Genomic DNA, 18,322 nt, shown 5'->3' with positions numbered 1-18,322 from the left:
ATATAATTTTAGGAACTCGACTACTCATAAGGTACCTAATCACATGCCTATTTCTTTTTATAGAAATACCATGAATAACCATGAAAAGAAAAATAAACATAACAAGAAATTGTTGGCACAATATCTCCTCAAGTATGATAAAACATTCAATATCGGACTGTAGTTGATGATCCATAAGAAAACCTATTTGTTCATTAAAAAATGAAAAGAGTTAATACACACACACAAAAAAACAATTAAAAAGAATCAACAGGGCAACTTTAAAATGAGGACAACTTGAAATTGTTTACAAATATTTCAAGCACATATAAAGAACAAACTTTTTTCAAAATTTACAAAAGCCCTAAAACATAACATTCTAGATTTATTTATTTTTTTGATTTAAAATTTACAAAAGCCCTAAAACATAACATTCTAGAATTTTTATTTTTTTTTATTTCTTCCATTAAGTAGAAAAGATGAGTGTATCCAAATTATTATGCAATAGATCAGAGAATTATTAATGATGACAAAGAAAGAAAAGAGAAACAAATTCTGAAAAATAAAAAATTTTTACCTTGTTAGAAACTTGAAAGTTGAAGGTTATTGGTAAAGAAGTTCTTCAATCACCCATCTATGGCTTCAATGGAAAATGAAAAGTTGAGTGTACCCAAATCAAAGAGTGATTCTTCTTACTACAATGAAGAAGAGAAGAAAATTGGAAGCTAACACCATAAGCGGTGTTTGTGAAACTTATCATAAAGGGTTTGAAGGGTAGTTTTGTCATTTAATAAATTTATCCCATCACAAATTGTGATGGGATTACTATACCACCTTTTTGGAGGGATAACTTATCCTGGTACTATTTATTAATCCCAGGATAAGTTATCCCAAACAACCCAACCAAACACTAAATAAAGTGCCACTAAATATTTATCCCGGGATTATTTGTCCCAATCCTTCACACCAAACGACCCCTAAGTCCGCCGCTGCCTAATATAGTAACTTTGGAAAAATAGAAGAGTAACACGATATAGGGTGTGTTTGGTAGGGAGGAAAATGTTTTTCATAAATAAAATAATGTTTTTCTAGAAAATGTTTTCTTGGAAAATAAGTGGATTTCTAAGTTATTTTCTCATGATTAGTTGGTGGGTAAAAAATATTTTCTAGAAAATATTTTTTATTTTTGGCTTGAGACTAGAAAATACTCTTTAGGAATAATTTCTGAGCTGAAAAGCAACCTCGATAATCGATCTAGACCCGACCCTAACACCCGAACTAGGACACCATCCCGAGTCCCGACGACCGTTCCAAAATCCTGACCCAGACTTCCGATCCATAAATATTTTTCAAAAATAATTTTTTTAAAAATAACTTTTTACGGGGTGGCCTGTGTGGGGGTGGGCGGGGGAGGTAGGGGTGGCGGGTGGGCTAAAAATGATTTTTTTAAAATTTGAAATATTTAATTTCCAAAATGATTTTTCTTTTGTGGGGGAATGGGATAGAGGTTGGCTGGGGTAAACATAATCTTAAAATTTGAAATATTTTTAAAAATATATTTTTTTGTTTGGGGGGCGGGGACTTTTTTTAATTTCTTTTTGGATGGGGAGGGTTGGGTACGGGGCATGGTAAGGAAAAAAATTATTGTAATTGAAGGATGAAGTAAAGTTTTGGAAAATGTTTTCCATAATTTTTGAAGGGAAGTCATGATTTTCCTTAAATTTGAGGTAAAACAAGTTGATTTGAAAAACATTTAAGCCAACCAAACATGGAAATATCGAAAAACATTTTTCATTCGTACCAAAAACACCTATAATAGTTGATAGTTGACTTGATAGCAAGTATAAAAATATTTATTATTCGATGAAATGGTGGTGACGATATACGTATCACATCAAATAATAATGTTGTAGACCTTTTCAAGAACTGCCAGTTATTCCAACGGTAAGGCTTCGTTTTAGTTTAGATTGATTGCTAACTTTTATAGCTCATCATATGATTAGTTAAGCATTCTGATTGTTAGTTGCTAACATGCCACGAAGTTGTATGTTGTTACAAGACTTGTCATCATCTTACTACATAAAAACAACATTCATCATGAAATGTTTAATCAAAATTAAAGTCACACACTTAATTCTAAGTAAAATTATGAAATGCTTTTTGGAATTAAGATGAATGAATTGCAACCACACATGACGCACTATACAGTAGTATTATTGGGTGTGGCCCAAAGTGGTACACTGATCTAGCTATACTTGTCATGTTCTCATATATAGTTGACTTACTCAACCTCCATATGTAAATTGTTAGCTCAAGGACCACAACTACGTTGTGTAGGTTTTAAAAATAAAAGCCAACTGCGGTGAGTGGCTTTCTATATCTATAAGGCTCTTGATGGCAACATCGATCACTCACAATATAGCAACACCCTTTTTTTATTAATAAACAACTAACTATCTTAAACAGGAAGGGGGTAAAAATCCTAACCTGTAACAAAAGACACAAAAATAGAATAGAACAAATATGGAAGATACTCAACAGGACTATAGTATTTGAATCGGTAAATACTAGCTTATGAGATTTATAGGTTTCCCTATAGCAGAAGCAAATCTTCAACAACCACATTTTGTCACTAGTCATCAGGAATCCTCACAAAGCGGATGGAATTCCTTTGTTCACGATCTAGATATTCCTTCAATCTAATGCGAAGATTGATCTTATGAGTAAACTCTAGCATTTCTTAAGTACTCATAATAATGTTTATATAGGCTAGCTTTAGGATTTTACCTGAACGACTATTTAAGGACAAATTACTTAACTATACTCTTTTACTTACCTTAATATCCATTTATCCCTACTTATTTCAAAATTTTCAAAAATCCCTTATTTTACCTATGTATCCCGCATGTATCCCGTGCACAATGCTATGTATCCCGCTATGTGGAATGTATCAAACGCTATGTATCCCGTGCACAACGCTATGTATCCCGCTATGTGGAATGTATCAAACCTAATGTATCCCGTGCACAACTCTATGTATCCCGCTATGTGGAATGTATCAAACCTAATGTATCCCGTGCACAACGCTATGTATCCCGCAAACATCATTTTTAAGGGATTTTTGATAAATAAAAAACTGAAAGGGATATGATGTTATTTAGTACTTATAATATGTGGTTCCTATAATTTATACAATATTTAATAAGCTAGTGGGCCATCTAACATGCACTCATTATCGGTAGATCCGATCGATCGCGTAATATCTTCCAACAAGGACAAATTTAGCAACAACTTATCGTATACCAGAATTGGTTATTTTATTATTGTATTAGAACCAAGCTTATACCGGCCTATTAATTTTTTCTGATGTTTGACCGTCTCGTCTTATTATCCATGCTTTAGATGTTCATTTTTAAACATGCGAGGGACAGGGGTTGGAGTCAGGGGCGGATCTATAAATGGGTGTGGTGGTGCCACGCCACCCATGAACTTCGACGGAAACTCTATATATACATAGGTATATATATAATATTTATATAAATATAAAGTGTGCCACCTAGAGAACAAAACTGACTTGTGGTGCCACGGTAGGAGGGCAACTTTAGAAGGTTGATGTAGCGGATTTGAATCCCATTTGTACCTATTTTTTTGAGAAATTTGCTGCAGATGTTTTTTAAGAAAAAAAAGGTCTCCAAGCACGTTTTTTTAAGGAAAAACAGCTGGCACATTATTTTATTTTTTTTATAATTGTTATTGACTTAAATTAAATTAATTACATTATTACTCCTTTGACTTTTCACTTGTTTATTTACTTGTAAAGTTGACTTTGATTTTACCTGTTGCTACAGCAACTATGGAGAGAGCATTTTCGTCAATGAAGCACATAAAAAATGAAGTGCGGAATAGTATTGGTAATCAATATTTAAATGATTGTCTAGTGTGTTGCATAGAGCGTGATGTATTTATAAATGTTAGTAATGATGTCATTATCGATCGTTTTCAGAATATGAAAACTTGTCGAGGACAATTGTAAATGAATGATGAATATTTATAATATTAGTAATATTATTGAAAGTTTTAAATTTGTTAACTTCATGCTTTTAGTGTGGAGTGAGGATTTGTAATATCTTATTATTTATATTTTATTGATTGATTTATGATATATATTGAAAGACGAATAATTTAATCAAATATAAAATTAATTTAATTAATAAGTCTATTTGACACCCACGAACTCTAAATCCTGGATCCGCCACTGATTGGAGTCCGATATCGACAAGGGCTATTTAATTTTCTTGTATGAACTTGAGCAAGATCCATTTCTTATGATAAAGATCAGCAGAAGCTGCGACAAAGTTAGCCTAATCCTATCAAATAGATATCACAGCCACATATTTATTATTCTTGGCTCTATTCACATCGTATCTAATTTCATGGCTTACGTTAGAGTTAAATACTGATCAACCTTTAAAACAACCAACGCGATACTATTTTATATTTGTCTATTTTTACTCGTTCACTTTTGACATGACACATTCTTAAGAAATAATAAATAAAAGAATAATTTTATTATATCAATGGTTAAATATAATAAAGGGCAGTGTTTTGAGAAGTACATTCAGAAATGACTATAGTTAATAATAAGGATAAATTAAAAAAAATTAAGTAATAAATTATGTCTTGATATTCTAAACTGAACAAGTAAAAGTAATCCAAGGGATTACAAAGACGTAGACATTAATAGCAAACACATATAGTCACATTAATTTTAGTTTTTCCTCATTGACGGAGCTAGAATTTTCATCAAAAGGGTTTCAAAATATGAAAAAGTTAATACACTAATTAACTAGCTAGCTTAAAGGGCTTCAACATCTATCATATCTATATATAAAATAATTTTAACCATTTATAAATAATATTTTTTTTTACTGAGGAGGTTTTTCTAGCTAGTCTCAAGTTGACTCGGCCCCTGCTTTTCCCTCTAATATAGTAGTACTTACTCATACAATTAGTATCAAAGTCACCACAAAGGCAGATCAAGTTTGTGGTTGTAATTCTGTATGAATATAGTACTGTGTTGTTGTACATGTAAGGATTCTATAGTTTATATAGAATTATAATATAATCTATAATTTCTAAGGATTCTATAAAAAAAAATTAAAAAATCGTTAAGTTAATGAGCTCAACTCTATGTTATAGTTCGTCCCTAGTACGGAATAGCATGTGGAGTGGAATGAATGTTAACAGTGGGTGTTGAGGGGAAGGAAATGAGTGGGGGCAGTGAGGGGGAGGCCCCTACTCAGGAGGAAGGCGTGGGAGCCCATGCGCCTTCCATTTTTTTGTTGCCTAAAAAACTTATCCTTTATGCTCCAGACTCGTTACTTCTAAGCGCAAATGCCACGTCTACTCATGTATTAGCACGCTCAACCTACATGGAGGTGCTACAAAACCATTGAGCAATATATAGTTGTATATGAAGTCTGTATTAGAACAATTTATGTAGTATATCATAATTTGTTTTAGAAAACATGAAAACTCATAGGTTATATGTTGGACAGGAGCAAAATCTGTGGATGAAGATTTGAAAGAGCAGAAATCAGGTGTTACAGGCTCCGTAAGATGCCAAGAATTAAGGCGTATATTAAGAATCAAAAGTCATTTTTAACGAATTAAAGAAAAATATTGTTTTAAATATTTAGTTAATCGAACGTGAAAAAATTAGAATAATTTGCCTACAAACCAAAAAAGTGAAATATTGCACACGGTACAAAATGCGGCTTAGACGACGCCAAAAAAAAATGTATGATGTCGATAATAGTCCTCCAATAATAATAGAGATCAAAAAATTTGAGAAACTACTTCAACTTGACATATAACCAATTCCCTATAAATGACCTTCCTCATTATCTTCATCTCCAGTAACAAACTAAGAAAATCAATTGTCCTCTCATACATTATTCTCAGCTTTGCCTAACTAAAACTATAGTTGGAAGAGCTGAGTTTTTTTTTTTAAAAAATCGGATCGATCTTATAGACTTCACCACGAGAAGCTATGGAAGTGGATAAGGTACATGCAAAAGAGAAACCCAAGTATGGAGGAATTAAGGCCATGCCTTTCATTATAGGTAAATAGATTCCGATTTCAAGTTGTACTGCTCAGGTTTAGTTTAGGCCTCTTATTTGAATTTGACTTGCAGGAAATGAAACCTTTGAGAAACTGGGGACGCTTGGAACCTCATCAAATCTCTTGGTTTACTTAACCACTGTCTTCCATATGAAGTCAATTAATGCTACTAACCTTGTTAATGTCTTCAATGGTACTTGCAATTTTGGTACTCTGCTTGGAGCGTTCTTATGTGACACTTATTTAGGTCGATACAAGACATTGGGGATTGCTTCTATATCTTCTTTCACGGTACAAAAAGAAAAAACATAACATGCTTACATTATATGTTGCAATTCATGGTAAAAAATTGAATTTTTTTGTGTGTAAACAGGGGATGTTGTTTTTGACGCTAACAGCTGCAATCTCGAAACTGCATCCTCTTCATTGTGGAACTGAAGAAAATAGCATTTGCCTTGAACCAACTACAGGACAATTAGCTTTCTTACTATGTGGATTTGGTTTTCTAGTAGTTGGTGCTAGTGGTATTAGGCCATGCAATTTAGCTTTTGGGGCAGATCAATTCGATCCCAATACAGAATCAGGAAGAAGGGGAATTAACAGCTTCTTTAATTGGTACTACTTCACTTTCACTTTTGCCATGATGATATCATTGACTGTCATCGTCTACATTCAGTCGAGTGTGAGTTGGGCTATAGGATTGGCTATTCCAACATTTCTAATGTTCTTGTCATGCGTTTTCTTCTTCGTTGGTACCAAAATTTATGTCTATATTTTACCCGAGGGTAGTCCCTTGACAAGTATGGTGCAAGTGCTCGTAGCTGCAATAAAGAAAAGGCGCTTAAAGTTACCAGAACAACCACAGAATACCTTGTTCAATCATGTTTCCAGCAAGAGTATCAACTCTGAACTTCCTTACACTGATCAATTTAGGTAATAATGAATGATCCTCTAGTCTACAATCGTTTGACCTTTTTTTTTTCGTTTTTTTTTTTGTGGAGCTAAGACTAATAGAAGATAGAATTATGGTTCTGCAGGTTCCTGAATAAAGCGTCTATTTTAAGCCCCGAAGACAAAACAAACGAAGATGGATCAGCAGCCGATCCATGGAGACTTTGCAGCATCCAACAAGTGGAAGAAGTGAAATGTGTTGTAAGAGTATTTCCAATATGGACAGCAGGTTTGATATACTACGTTGTTCTAGTCCAAATGCAAACTTATGTAGTCTTTCAAACGCTGCAAAGCGACAGGAGCCTTTACAGTGCTAGTAAGTTCAAGATTCCAGCAGCATCATACTCGGTCTTCTCCATGTTGAGTTTGTCCATTTGGATACCTATCTATGACAGAATAATCGTTCCATTTCTCCGAAAAATCACCAAGAAAGAAGCTGGCATAACCGTCCTCCAAAAAATGGGGATCGGATTAGTAATTGCAGTTCTCACAATGCTAGTATCAGCTGTAGTGGAAACTCGACGAAGGGACATAGCACTTAGGCATCCAACACTAGGCATTGAACCAAGACGAGGCGGAATTTCAGCCATGTCTGCTAATTGGTTGATACCTCAACTAGCTCTTGCAGGGCTTTCTGAAGCATTCACTATCATAGCAGAAGTTGAGTTTTTTTACAAACAATTCCCAGAAAACATGAGGAGCTTTGCAGGTTCATTCTTGTTTTGTGGATTTGCATTGGCTAATTACATGAGTAGCTTGTTGATAACAATAGTTCACAAGACAACAAGAATATCAGATACAGAGAATTGGTTAGCAGAGGATCTAAACAAGGGGAGATTAGATTATTTTTACTACTTGGTTGCTGCATTGGAGGTTTTAGATTTTGGCTACTTTCTAATATGTGCCAAATGGTACAAGTACAAAGGAACACAAAATGATCAAAAACTTGAAGTCTCCATGGATAAATTACAATCCACAAAACCTCTAGTTTGATTCAACATTTTCTATTCTCTTCTTCTTAATAAAAATACATATAAATTCAGCCATGGTAATGTGTATTTGATTCATGTGACACAAAATCGCACTCATGAGACTACAATCAGCAATACTTAATGATCAAACTAGTTTTTTTTTCCAATGATTTTCATTTGATTTTCGGTACTTATATTGGATTTGAGTAAATTATGGATCCATGTCGAGAAGTCTGATATTAGGGTAAAACGCTCTAACATAGGCGATTTTATACCCAATAAGACTCGAACCCAAATCATCTCATTATAGATGAAGGTGATAAGTATGGTATTTACATATTAGTTAATTTGTCTATTGGGGGTTATTTATGGAATTGTATGGGTATCAACTCTCGTATAAAATAATAGATAAATAATATACTTGTTGGTGATGTGAATGCTTCACTTTAAATATTTGGTCGTAGTTTGATATATAAGAATGATTTGTCAAAATGTAGAATGTATTAAATAAAGGGCAAATCACATAAATCCCACTAGTTTAGGTCTTAATTATTAAGATTCCCAATAGTTTCAAATATTACTTTCTCTACCATATTTTATGATATTAGTATATATAGTAGTGATGTATGTCTAATAAGGTAATTTATTGTTAATAGGCTTAATAACATAAAGTAACACGATGTTGTAAATCATGATCATATTTTACTTTCATGTGAACTTTTTTTTTTTTTATGAACATTCAATTGATATTAGCAATTAGCATTAGATCAAACTGTATAGCATTATTCCAATTATGCCATAATTAGAAAAATTAATTCCGAAATATTTGTAATCAACTAATAGCGAAAAAAAAGGAACAATATTGTTTAAAAAACAAAAAACAGCTCCTTTTTTTTCCTGAAGGAGAAAAGTTCGACTTGTTTCTCTATAAATATCAAGTTCCTTTTTTCTTGTGAAAAAAAGATATCTGAATCTTGCGAATTAAGAAATTAATTGTAAAAGCTGAAAGAAGTTTTTGCATGGATTACCCCCTATTTCAAAATGATCTTAATTTAGTCCCCACTGCAAAATTAATAATAATAAAAAAAATATGAGCTAAAAGTACCCTCATCTATTTCGCTAGACATAAGTTTTAGAAAAAAATTATTTTGTTTGAGGTAAGTTTTATACGAATTAAATTATATGACACAAGTAGTGCAATATCTAATTCACTCGGCATAAATTTAGAAAATTTGTCTTATTCGATGTAAATTCTATAGAATAAATTATGCCTATTACAACATTACTTTGTGGATTGTGAAATTGAACTTATGCGATTATCATCATAAGTTTTGTATAACCTTTATGCCTTGTAACTTGTGGATTTTCTGAACTGCACTTATGCCAATTGCCGGCATATCTCATTAACTTGTTATATGTTTGTAAAACGTACCTTGTGTTATATTATTATACCAAAATATAAATTAAAATCTTATGATTTTTTTCTGTTTTTTTTTTTGTTGGCAAGGATGTTTTTGATCACTTTTTTATTATTTATAATGTTGAAGGAAAAAAATAATTAAAATCACAAATTTGAAAGACAAAATTTAGAAGGGAAAAAAAGACAAATATACCTTCGAACTATCATAAATGGTATGCAGATACCTCCATCATATTTTTGGGACATTGATGCCCCTGCCGTCCAAAAAATGGAAGACTAAACAGGGACATGTGGCACAATCTTATCCGTCAATCCGATATTTAAAAAATGACGGGTCGGTGGATAAGATTATGACACATGTATCTCCGCTAGTATAAAAAATATATATGCTCTAGTTTTTGGACAATAGGGGCACCAATATCCCAAAAATATAACAAAATGTATATGTATACCATTTACGATAGCTCAAGATATTTTTGTCCCTTTTCCCAATTAAAAATCACCCAAAATAGGAGCATTCGTGTGAATGACCCTAATCTCACCATGACGCATGCATGACCAAATACAGAAGCTAGGGCCCAATGACCCAAGGTCCGAAGAACCCAGGCCCAATAGTTAAGCTAGTCATCTTTCATCACTATTCTTCTGAGATTTGTTTTCCAAATTTAATAATTAGTAGTTTTAATTAATTAGGGGAGTCCTTTTGTTATTCTTCATCATTTTATGTATGAGAAAGAATTAACCTAAATAACAATAAGAAAAAAATTAAATAATTGTTATTTAATCACTTAAACTAAACATGATTGGTGAATCTGACCGACTATTTGACTAAAGATTCTTTTTAGAACGATTCCAGACAAAGCTCAACAGAAAATAACATTTTAAACATGAATACAAGAGCAATAAAGTACTGTTACCAATTTGGGACCACAACCTTAAATGAAGAAATAAGAGAACCCAATGCTACTTTAAATATCAAAAGTGCTACTTGCAAATTTTCAAATTAGTTGACTAATACTACTCCTTAATGAACTGTATTTAATAAATTGGATAATGGAACTTCTATGTACTTTTCTAAAGAATATTCAAATGATTTGTTTGTTGGGACAAATGTATTATTGTATTAAATCAGTTAGTATCATATAAACTATACCCCACATGCAGTTGGTTGTGTCTGTACGTAAATATCCATACTTAAATACTCAAAACAAATATTTTGTGAAAAAATTAAAGTGAATTTTGGCAGTATAAACCTCTTAAGAAAAGAAGTAAAATATCATAATTAAACTTAGTTCAACTTCTAAGGTGGATGGACGTTGACCTATATTTAACAACCTATTAATTTAAATTTGGTAACCTAAAAAATGTTGTTATAATGACTTGCTATAATCGATGAAAAATACACTAACCATTTATAAGAAATATTTCACACTATCAATTGATATAAGTTAAATCCTTAAATGTTATGAAAAGACAAAATTGCATTCATGACCTACAAAATTACACAGACCTAAAAAAAGAAATAATCCGCTATGGACATAGATCCAGAACTTGTCCAGAAGAAAAAAGAACTAAGACGCAACCTTATGTGTGCTGCATGAGTTGAACTAAGAATTAAACTCCTATTTTCTTTCCTACTGAACATATTCTTAGTTTGATACGCAAGATAATGTGAATATTCTAGAATTCAGTAATATCGATAATAAAAATAACATATTTAGTAAATACTTTAGAATTAAGTTTGAAATTAGATTTATATTGTACTTTTAACTATTTACAATATAAATTTTATGGGACCATTTAAAAAAAAATTACATATATACACAACTTAAGCTATTATAATCTCTAAAATTCTTTACCATTTAAGAAAAGAAGTAAAATATCATAAGCAAACTTAGTTTAACTTCTAAGGTGGACGTTGTACAATCATTTACATTATCAGGTTTGAGATGACATATAACAACTTGTTAGAGAAAAAATCCAAAATAGTCTCTTATTTATGGGTTAAGATTTAAAGTTATTCTTGAGTTTTCACATGAAACACTATTAGTCCCTCATGTTTGCAATATTTGTGTAGTTTTGCTCCTCCCACAATTTTTTTCCTATTTTTTAATGTTGATTTTGTCCACATTTTATAGATGGAATGTTCAATTATCTTTTTATATATTTAATAGAAATAATAATTCCATGTGAGAAGAAGAGCACCTAGTTCTGTTCAGTAGAAATACTATTGCAACTAAACTAAGTATACCTTTACATATGACGTTGTAAGAAAATAAAATTTTGAACTATTGCACGTAAAATCAACGTGATAAACCTCTTGAATTTAGCTGCAATAATATTTCTATGGAACAGAACGAGGTGTTCTTCTTCTCACATTCTGTCACATGGAGTTATTATTTATGCTAAATATATTTAAAAAGATGATTAAACATTCTATAAATAAAATTGTGAATAAAATCAATGTTAAAAATAGGCAAAAACTTGAGGAAGGACCAAAAGTGCATCAATATTGCAAACATGAGGGATTATTAGTGCTCCATATGAAATTTCAAGGATGACTTTGCATCTTAAACCAAAGATAAAAGGACTATTTTGAGTTTTTTGGTAACCTAAGATTATTGTAATACTGACTTGCTATAATTGATTAAAAATACACTAACCGTTTAAGAAATATTTCACCTTATCAATTGGTATAAGTTAAATTCTTAAACATTATGAAAAGACAAAACTGCATCAACCTACGAACTTACACGGATCTAAAGAAGGATATTATGGACGAAGGAGAAAATTATCCGTAATTCGTTGTCTATTTAGAGACTATAACTGTAATGAAAATATTAGAGGCTATAATTGTAATGGAAATATCATATGGGAGAAGAAGTCCGGGCTGGCTGGTTGAGACCGACTTCTTTATTTGCTGGGGAGCTACTTTCAAATAAATCTATCGCATTACAACCTTGCTTCCCACTATAATTGTTATTGTAGCACGCGTGTGGCGCAACCCAAAGGACCATGCAAACTTGACATCATCTCCACTGTTATTGTAGCACGTGTGTGGCCCAGCCCATAGGGCCATGCGGACTTGACATCATCCCCACTGTTATTGTAGCACGTGTGTGGCCGCATGGCCCTATGCCCACTGTTATTGTAGAACGTGTGTGGCCCAGCTCATAGGGCCATGCAGACTTGACATCAGCCCCATTGTTATTGTAGCACATGTGTGGCACAGCCCATAGGGTCATGCAGACTTGACATCATCCCCACTGTTATTGTAGCATGCGTGTATGTAGCCCAGCCCATAGGATCATGCGGACTTGACATCATCCCAGTGTTATTGTAGCATGTGTGACCAGCCCATAGGGCCATGAGGACTTGACATCATCCCCACGTTCCTCAGTACATCACTGGAGGTCCTTCGTGAACCCGCTATAGACATGGGATCCAAAACTTGTGAAATTAAGTCTTAGGCCTAACTCACACCTGAAAAGCTGGCTCAAATGGAGAAGGATTGCCAAAGCCTTATAAGGAGTCAATCCATCTCATTAACCACAAATGTCAGACATTTGTCGTTCTTTGACACCCTACCTCACGCCCAGTGCTTAGCATCTGGTGCCTCTGATACCATGTTAAACAAGGTGTTTGGCCTAACTCACACCCCAAAAGCTAGCTCAAAGCTAGGAGGATTGCTCAATTCTTATAAGGAATCAAAACATCTCATTAACCACCAATGTGAGACTTTTGTCATTCTTTAACAGAGCTTGTCCAGAAGAATAAAACACAAAGATGCAACCTTATCTGTGCTAGCTGCATGAGTTGGTGAATTAATTATAAACTCACTTATTTTTTTGAAAATATTCTCTTTCCTACTGAACATATCCTTCGTTTTATACAGAAAGATAAAGTTAATATTCTAGGATTCAGCAACAACAACACATCCAGTAAATATTTTAGAATTAAGTTTGGAATTAAACTTATACAACAATTAAATTTATACTTTCGATCAAATACAATGCAAATTTTATGGGATAATTTTATCTACTAACCAAACGCAAAACGACAACCAAAGTGATTTCCAGTCTGGGCATTTTGTGTGTCCCTAGTCTGATTTAGATGTTCACTCGAGACCACATTGGGGACTTTATTGGTATAAGTGGAGCTGCCAATCACTCCCTTAATTATTTGCAGCCAATCATTTATAAGATGATGGTGGAGATATGTGTATCACTGACGTCTTTGACACGGATTAAATGGAGAAAGAAAGTTAACAAATAGCATTTGATTTCCTCACGTAACTACGTGACAGTTCAAGTAGAAAAAGAAAATAATTGATAGTTAAATCGTAAATTTTAGAAGAAAAAAAAATAGTTTAATATGTTTTTAAGATTAACTCTCTGATTTACCATCACTATTCAACTTAAGTGGTATCGATCTAGGGAAGTATAAAATTTGGTTTTAAATAAAATATAATCCATCCACATACAAAAAAGATAAAATTTGTGTAGCAATATCTTTGTATATGTTAGTATATATCAAGTTGACATCCTTCAATAAAGGGTCTATCAGCATCGTCCCCACTTCTTTCATTATCGTTAGAGAAATCTTTGAGCACGGGCTGACTACGCGTCTTTGAATTACTTTAATTTAAACTTTACATCTATCATTAGTACAAGTTAAAATAGCTGTTGTTTGATTAGAATTTGTATTATGTATAAACCCGCAAGATCCACCCTTATGTCTATAAAATAAAAATAAAAATTTCGTCTCAAAATAAGTGTCATCTTGGCAAAATCAAATTATCTCCAAATAAGTGTTTATTTTAGTAATTCAAGACAAAAAAAGTTGTATGTTTTTCCAAGTATAGTACCGTTATACTTCATCTTCTTAATCGTGTTCAATTTTTGAAGAGATGTTTATTAAATAAGGTATAGTAAACTACACATTGTATTAATGATTTTTTAATGAACGTGATTTTTACTAAGATCACACTTATTTTGAGACGAAGAGAGTATAACGTATGACAAAGTAAGTGCCTTTAGAGCTAGATCTGAGGAAAAGTAGCAGAAATAAAGTAGGATTGTGGTTGGTTAAAAAGAACCAGTTTTTATTTATCTGTACCTGCTGCTACTTTATGCTCCATTTTAGCTTCCCGAGGAGTATATAAAGCAGCAAGGAGAGAGGTAAAAATAGGATAGAAGCCATGGAAAAGAAAACACCAAGTTTTAGAGACGATGATAGTGAGAAAGAGCCTGAAATTAACTACAGAGGAGTGAAAGCCATGCCATTTATCATTGGTAAGCAATTTCCTTGTTTCTAGCTATCTTGCTGATTTAAAAAGGTTATTACTAAGTTAAACAATTGGCTTCATGAGTTGCTTCATATGTTGTTTATAGGAAATGAAACCTTTGAGAAACTTGGAGCAATTGGGACACTGTCCAACTTGTTGATATACCTCACATCAGTTTTCAACTTGAAGCATATCTCAGCTGTTACTTTGATCAATGTTTTCAATGGAACCACAAATTTCGCCACTTTGCTTGGAGCTTTCTTATCGGATACTTACTTTGGTCGTTACAAAACATTGGGATTTTCATCCATTACTTCATTTCTGGTACTAATTATAACAATTCTTGAAAGGTTGATCAAGTGAAAGAAAATTAATCTTGAAAAACTGATTTAGTTGTTTCTTGTTTGTAGGGGTTGTTTGTGATAGCATTAACAGCAGTATTCAAGAAATTGCATCCTCCTCATTGTGAATCCAAAGATATCAGCCAATGTATAGGACCAACAGGATGGCAAATGGTGTTCTTGTTGAGTGGATTCGGGCTACTGATTATAGGAGCAGCTGGAATTAGGCCATGTAATTTAGCTTTTGGGGCAGACCAATTCAATCCCAATACAGAGTCTGGTAAAAGGGGTATCAATAGTTTTTTTAATTGGTACTTTTTCACCTTAACATTTGCACAAATGGTGTCTGTGACACTCGTGGTTTATGTACAATCGGACATAAGCTGGTCCATCGGATTAGCCCTTCCTGCAATCTTCATGTTGATTTCGTGTTTCCTCTTCTTTGGTGGCACTAAAATTTATGTCAAAGTGAAACCAGAGGGAAGTCCCTTGACAAGTATAGCACAGGTCCTGGTTGTTTCTATCAAGAAAAGAAGGCTAAAATTACCAGACCAACCTTGGAAATCACTGTTCAATTACACTCCTCTCAAGTCCATCAATTCCAAGCTTCCTTACACTTATCAATTCAGGTAACAGAAAGGATCAAATCTATGCAAAATTTAGTACTATTATTGTTTTTTATTAATAGTTAATTTGATTCAATCTCTTGCATGCTCATTGGATTGACACAGAGAAACGGTCACTCCTCATGAAGTATGTTCTTGAATATTCAGCAGCGCACATGTTAGTACTATGCATATTGCTTGTTCATTAGGTATAACTAATCTTCATAGTGTCTGCTATATAACTCCATTAATTAATTTGTAATACTTAATTTATGGATTTGGTTTACATACTTGTCAAACTAGCTAAATTATACCTACACTGTAACCTTATTTATTATTTATATTAGTGCAGTTAAGCTTTTCCTAGATATGCCAATCAACTTTAAAACTGTGATCTTGGCCTGAAAATTAAACATGACAACTATTATACCTGTTTGTCAGCATGTTAATTAGGATGGAATTAAAAAAAGCATGAATTGTCAGCATTTTATTATACCTGTTTTCTTTAGTTAGTTTCATGTTTCATTTTACATGACTTACCAGAATCAATTGTCACTCAAACCACAACTTTTTTATATACAGAATTATTTTAATCTCCTCTCTTTTTTGGAAGTGAAATAGTATAAATTGTTTAACCTGTAGTTCCCTGAAATGACCTTGGATCATTTTGTTAAGACCGATATAATTAGGTGTCATCCAGAAGCTAACAAAGCAAACCTTGAAAGATCATGAGTAAGAAAACAAACGAGAAATATACCAAAAGAGACAAACATTTAATGTGGTTCGGTCAATCAAATCTATGTCCACAATTTACTACATAAATGTGACAGTACAAAATATCGAAAGAAATAACCTCACACAATTCACTCGGAATACAAAGAGGTGCACACAAGTATTAATGTAACACCTGTGTCTCACAAATTCTCCTCCTACACATGATTTTTATGAAGCTCTAAAACCACATTGTGAATGCTATCAAATTAGAAGGAATGAACCTTTTCTAGCCAAATATGGAGAATTTTATGCTTACCTTATCTTTGTCATCTCCATTTTAGCTGACTTAGTGTGAAAAACATGGTGTAGTGTTGGTGCCAATTTTCAACTATCCACTCTTCACATAAGGTTGTGGTTCTCACTATCATTTAAACCAATATGTGCATCACATGGTAGGCCCTTGTATTCACAGGTGTCAGATTAGAAAGAGAAAAATGACCTTAGCCTAAAAGATATTTCATGATATTGGGTGCATGCACCAGGAAGTTGGTCAATGTCTTAATGGTAAAGCACATGTCATATGCTATATAGAAAAGCCATATTAGCTGACCTAATTTAATCATTAATAGTAGATATAGTCATTTTTTCTTTGTCTATTACTCTCCGTATTTCAATTGGTTTGTTTTACTTTCTTGTTTAGTTTGTTTCAAAGAATACATCTCTTTACACATGACATGTTTAAAATCTAAGGATTAAAAAACATTCTGATATATTCAATACCTAACTGTTTAAATAAACTATGATACAAGGTTTCTTGACAAGGCTGCAATAGTAACACCAGAAGACCAAATCAAGTCAGATGGATCAGTAGTAAATCCATGGAACCTATGCAGTGTGCAGCAAGTGCAAGAAGCTAAATGTGTTATAAGAGTAATTCCTATTTGGGCTGCAGCAATTATATATCATATTGCAATAGTTGAACAGCAACAATTTGTTGTCTACCAAGCTCTTCAATCAAACAGACATCTTGGCACCAGCAACTTCCAAATTCCAGCAGCAACTTACACTATTTTCTCCATGTTAAGTCTCACTCTCTGGATACCCATATATGACCGTATAGTTGTGCCATTACTCCGAAGAATCACTGGAAAAGAAGGTGGCATAACAATCCTTCAAAGAATGGGATTTGGCATATTCCTCACAGTTCTATCATCCCTCGTATCTGCATTCATCGAGAAACGAAGGAGAAACCTAGTCTTCACAAATCCAGCATTAGGGCTACATTCAGAAAGAGGATTGGTTTCTTCCATGTCAGCTTTATGGTTGGTTCCTCAGTTATCCTTAGTAGGACTTGCAGAGGCATTTTGCGCAATTGGACAAGTGGAGTTCTACTACAAACAGTTCCCGGAAAATATGAGAAGCATAGCAGGGTCTTTCCTCTTCTTGGGAATGGCTGCTTCAAGTTACTTGAACAGTTTATTGATCTATATTGTGCACAACACAACAGGTAAGGCGAAAACAGGCAATTGGCTACCGGAAGACCTTAACAAGGGGAAATTGGATTACTTCTATTTCTTGATTACAGCGCTGGGAATCATGAATGTTGTCTATTTCATAATATGTGCTAGGTGGTACAAGTACAAGGGAAGTGGTGACACCAGCTCCGTAGAATTGGAAATGGAAAGGAAAAACGTCGAGAAACACTTTGTTTGACATTTTTATTAAGGATTAAACCAAATGATCGAATAGTATCTTATACCAATTTTTAGCAGCCATTTCACATTTGGGTTGAAAGAAGTTGTAATAGGAAAGTTAAAACGAAATAGCCTGAAATTCGCGCTCCCTCCTTAAATGGGAAGATGAAGTGTATCGACTATCAAAGTCATATTAATAGTATTAGCAGCAGCTTTTAGCCATAACTCATTTGGAA

At 33.2% G+C, this 18,322-nt stretch overlaps 2 protein-coding genes across 3 annotated transcripts; both read left to right on the top strand.

Moving 5' to 3' along the window:
- The first annotated feature begins 5,794 nt into the window (after nt 1–5,794).
- Nucleotides 5,795–8,192, top strand: LOC125831142 (protein NRT1/ PTR FAMILY 2.11-like). 2 transcript variants are annotated; one of them, XM_049510325.1, is made up of 5 exons: nt 5,987–6,104; nt 6,177–6,394; nt 6,477–6,718; nt 6,893–7,036; nt 7,141–8,192. In XM_049510325.1, exons 1-5 carry the CDS (start codon nt 6,032–6,034, stop codon nt 8,045–8,047), a joined length of 1,584 nt encoding a protein of 527 aa, XP_049366282.1. In that variant the 5' UTR covers nt 5,987–6,031; the 3' UTR covers nt 8,048–8,192. The 2 variants fall into 2 exon arrangements, with proteins under 2 accessions (XP_049366280.1, XP_049366282.1); XM_049510323.1 differs by having other exon boundaries at nt 5,795–6,104; nt 6,477–7,036.
- A 6,362-nt stretch (nt 8,193–14,554) lies between these two features.
- LOC125831143 (protein NRT1/ PTR FAMILY 2.11-like) lies at nt 14,555–18,269 on the top strand. The gene is made up of 4 exons (XM_049510326.1): nt 14,555–14,739; nt 14,839–15,056; nt 15,143–15,702; nt 17,202–18,269. Exons 1-4 carry the CDS (start codon nt 14,646–14,648, stop codon nt 18,103–18,105), a joined length of 1,776 nt encoding a protein of 591 aa, XP_049366283.1. The 5' UTR covers nt 14,555–14,645; the 3' UTR covers nt 18,106–18,269.
- Nucleotides 18,270–18,322: the final 53 nt, after the last annotated feature.

Source organism: Solanum verrucosum, unplaced genomic scaffold (assembly GCF_900185275.1).
Source record: "Solanum verrucosum unplaced genomic scaffold, falcon-dt-bn FXZP01000049.1, whole genome shotgun sequence".
Classification (NCBI taxonomy): Eukaryota; Viridiplantae; Streptophyta; class Magnoliopsida; order Solanales; family Solanaceae; genus Solanum; species Solanum verrucosum.
This window is presented reverse-complemented; position numbering and strand designations above follow the sequence as displayed.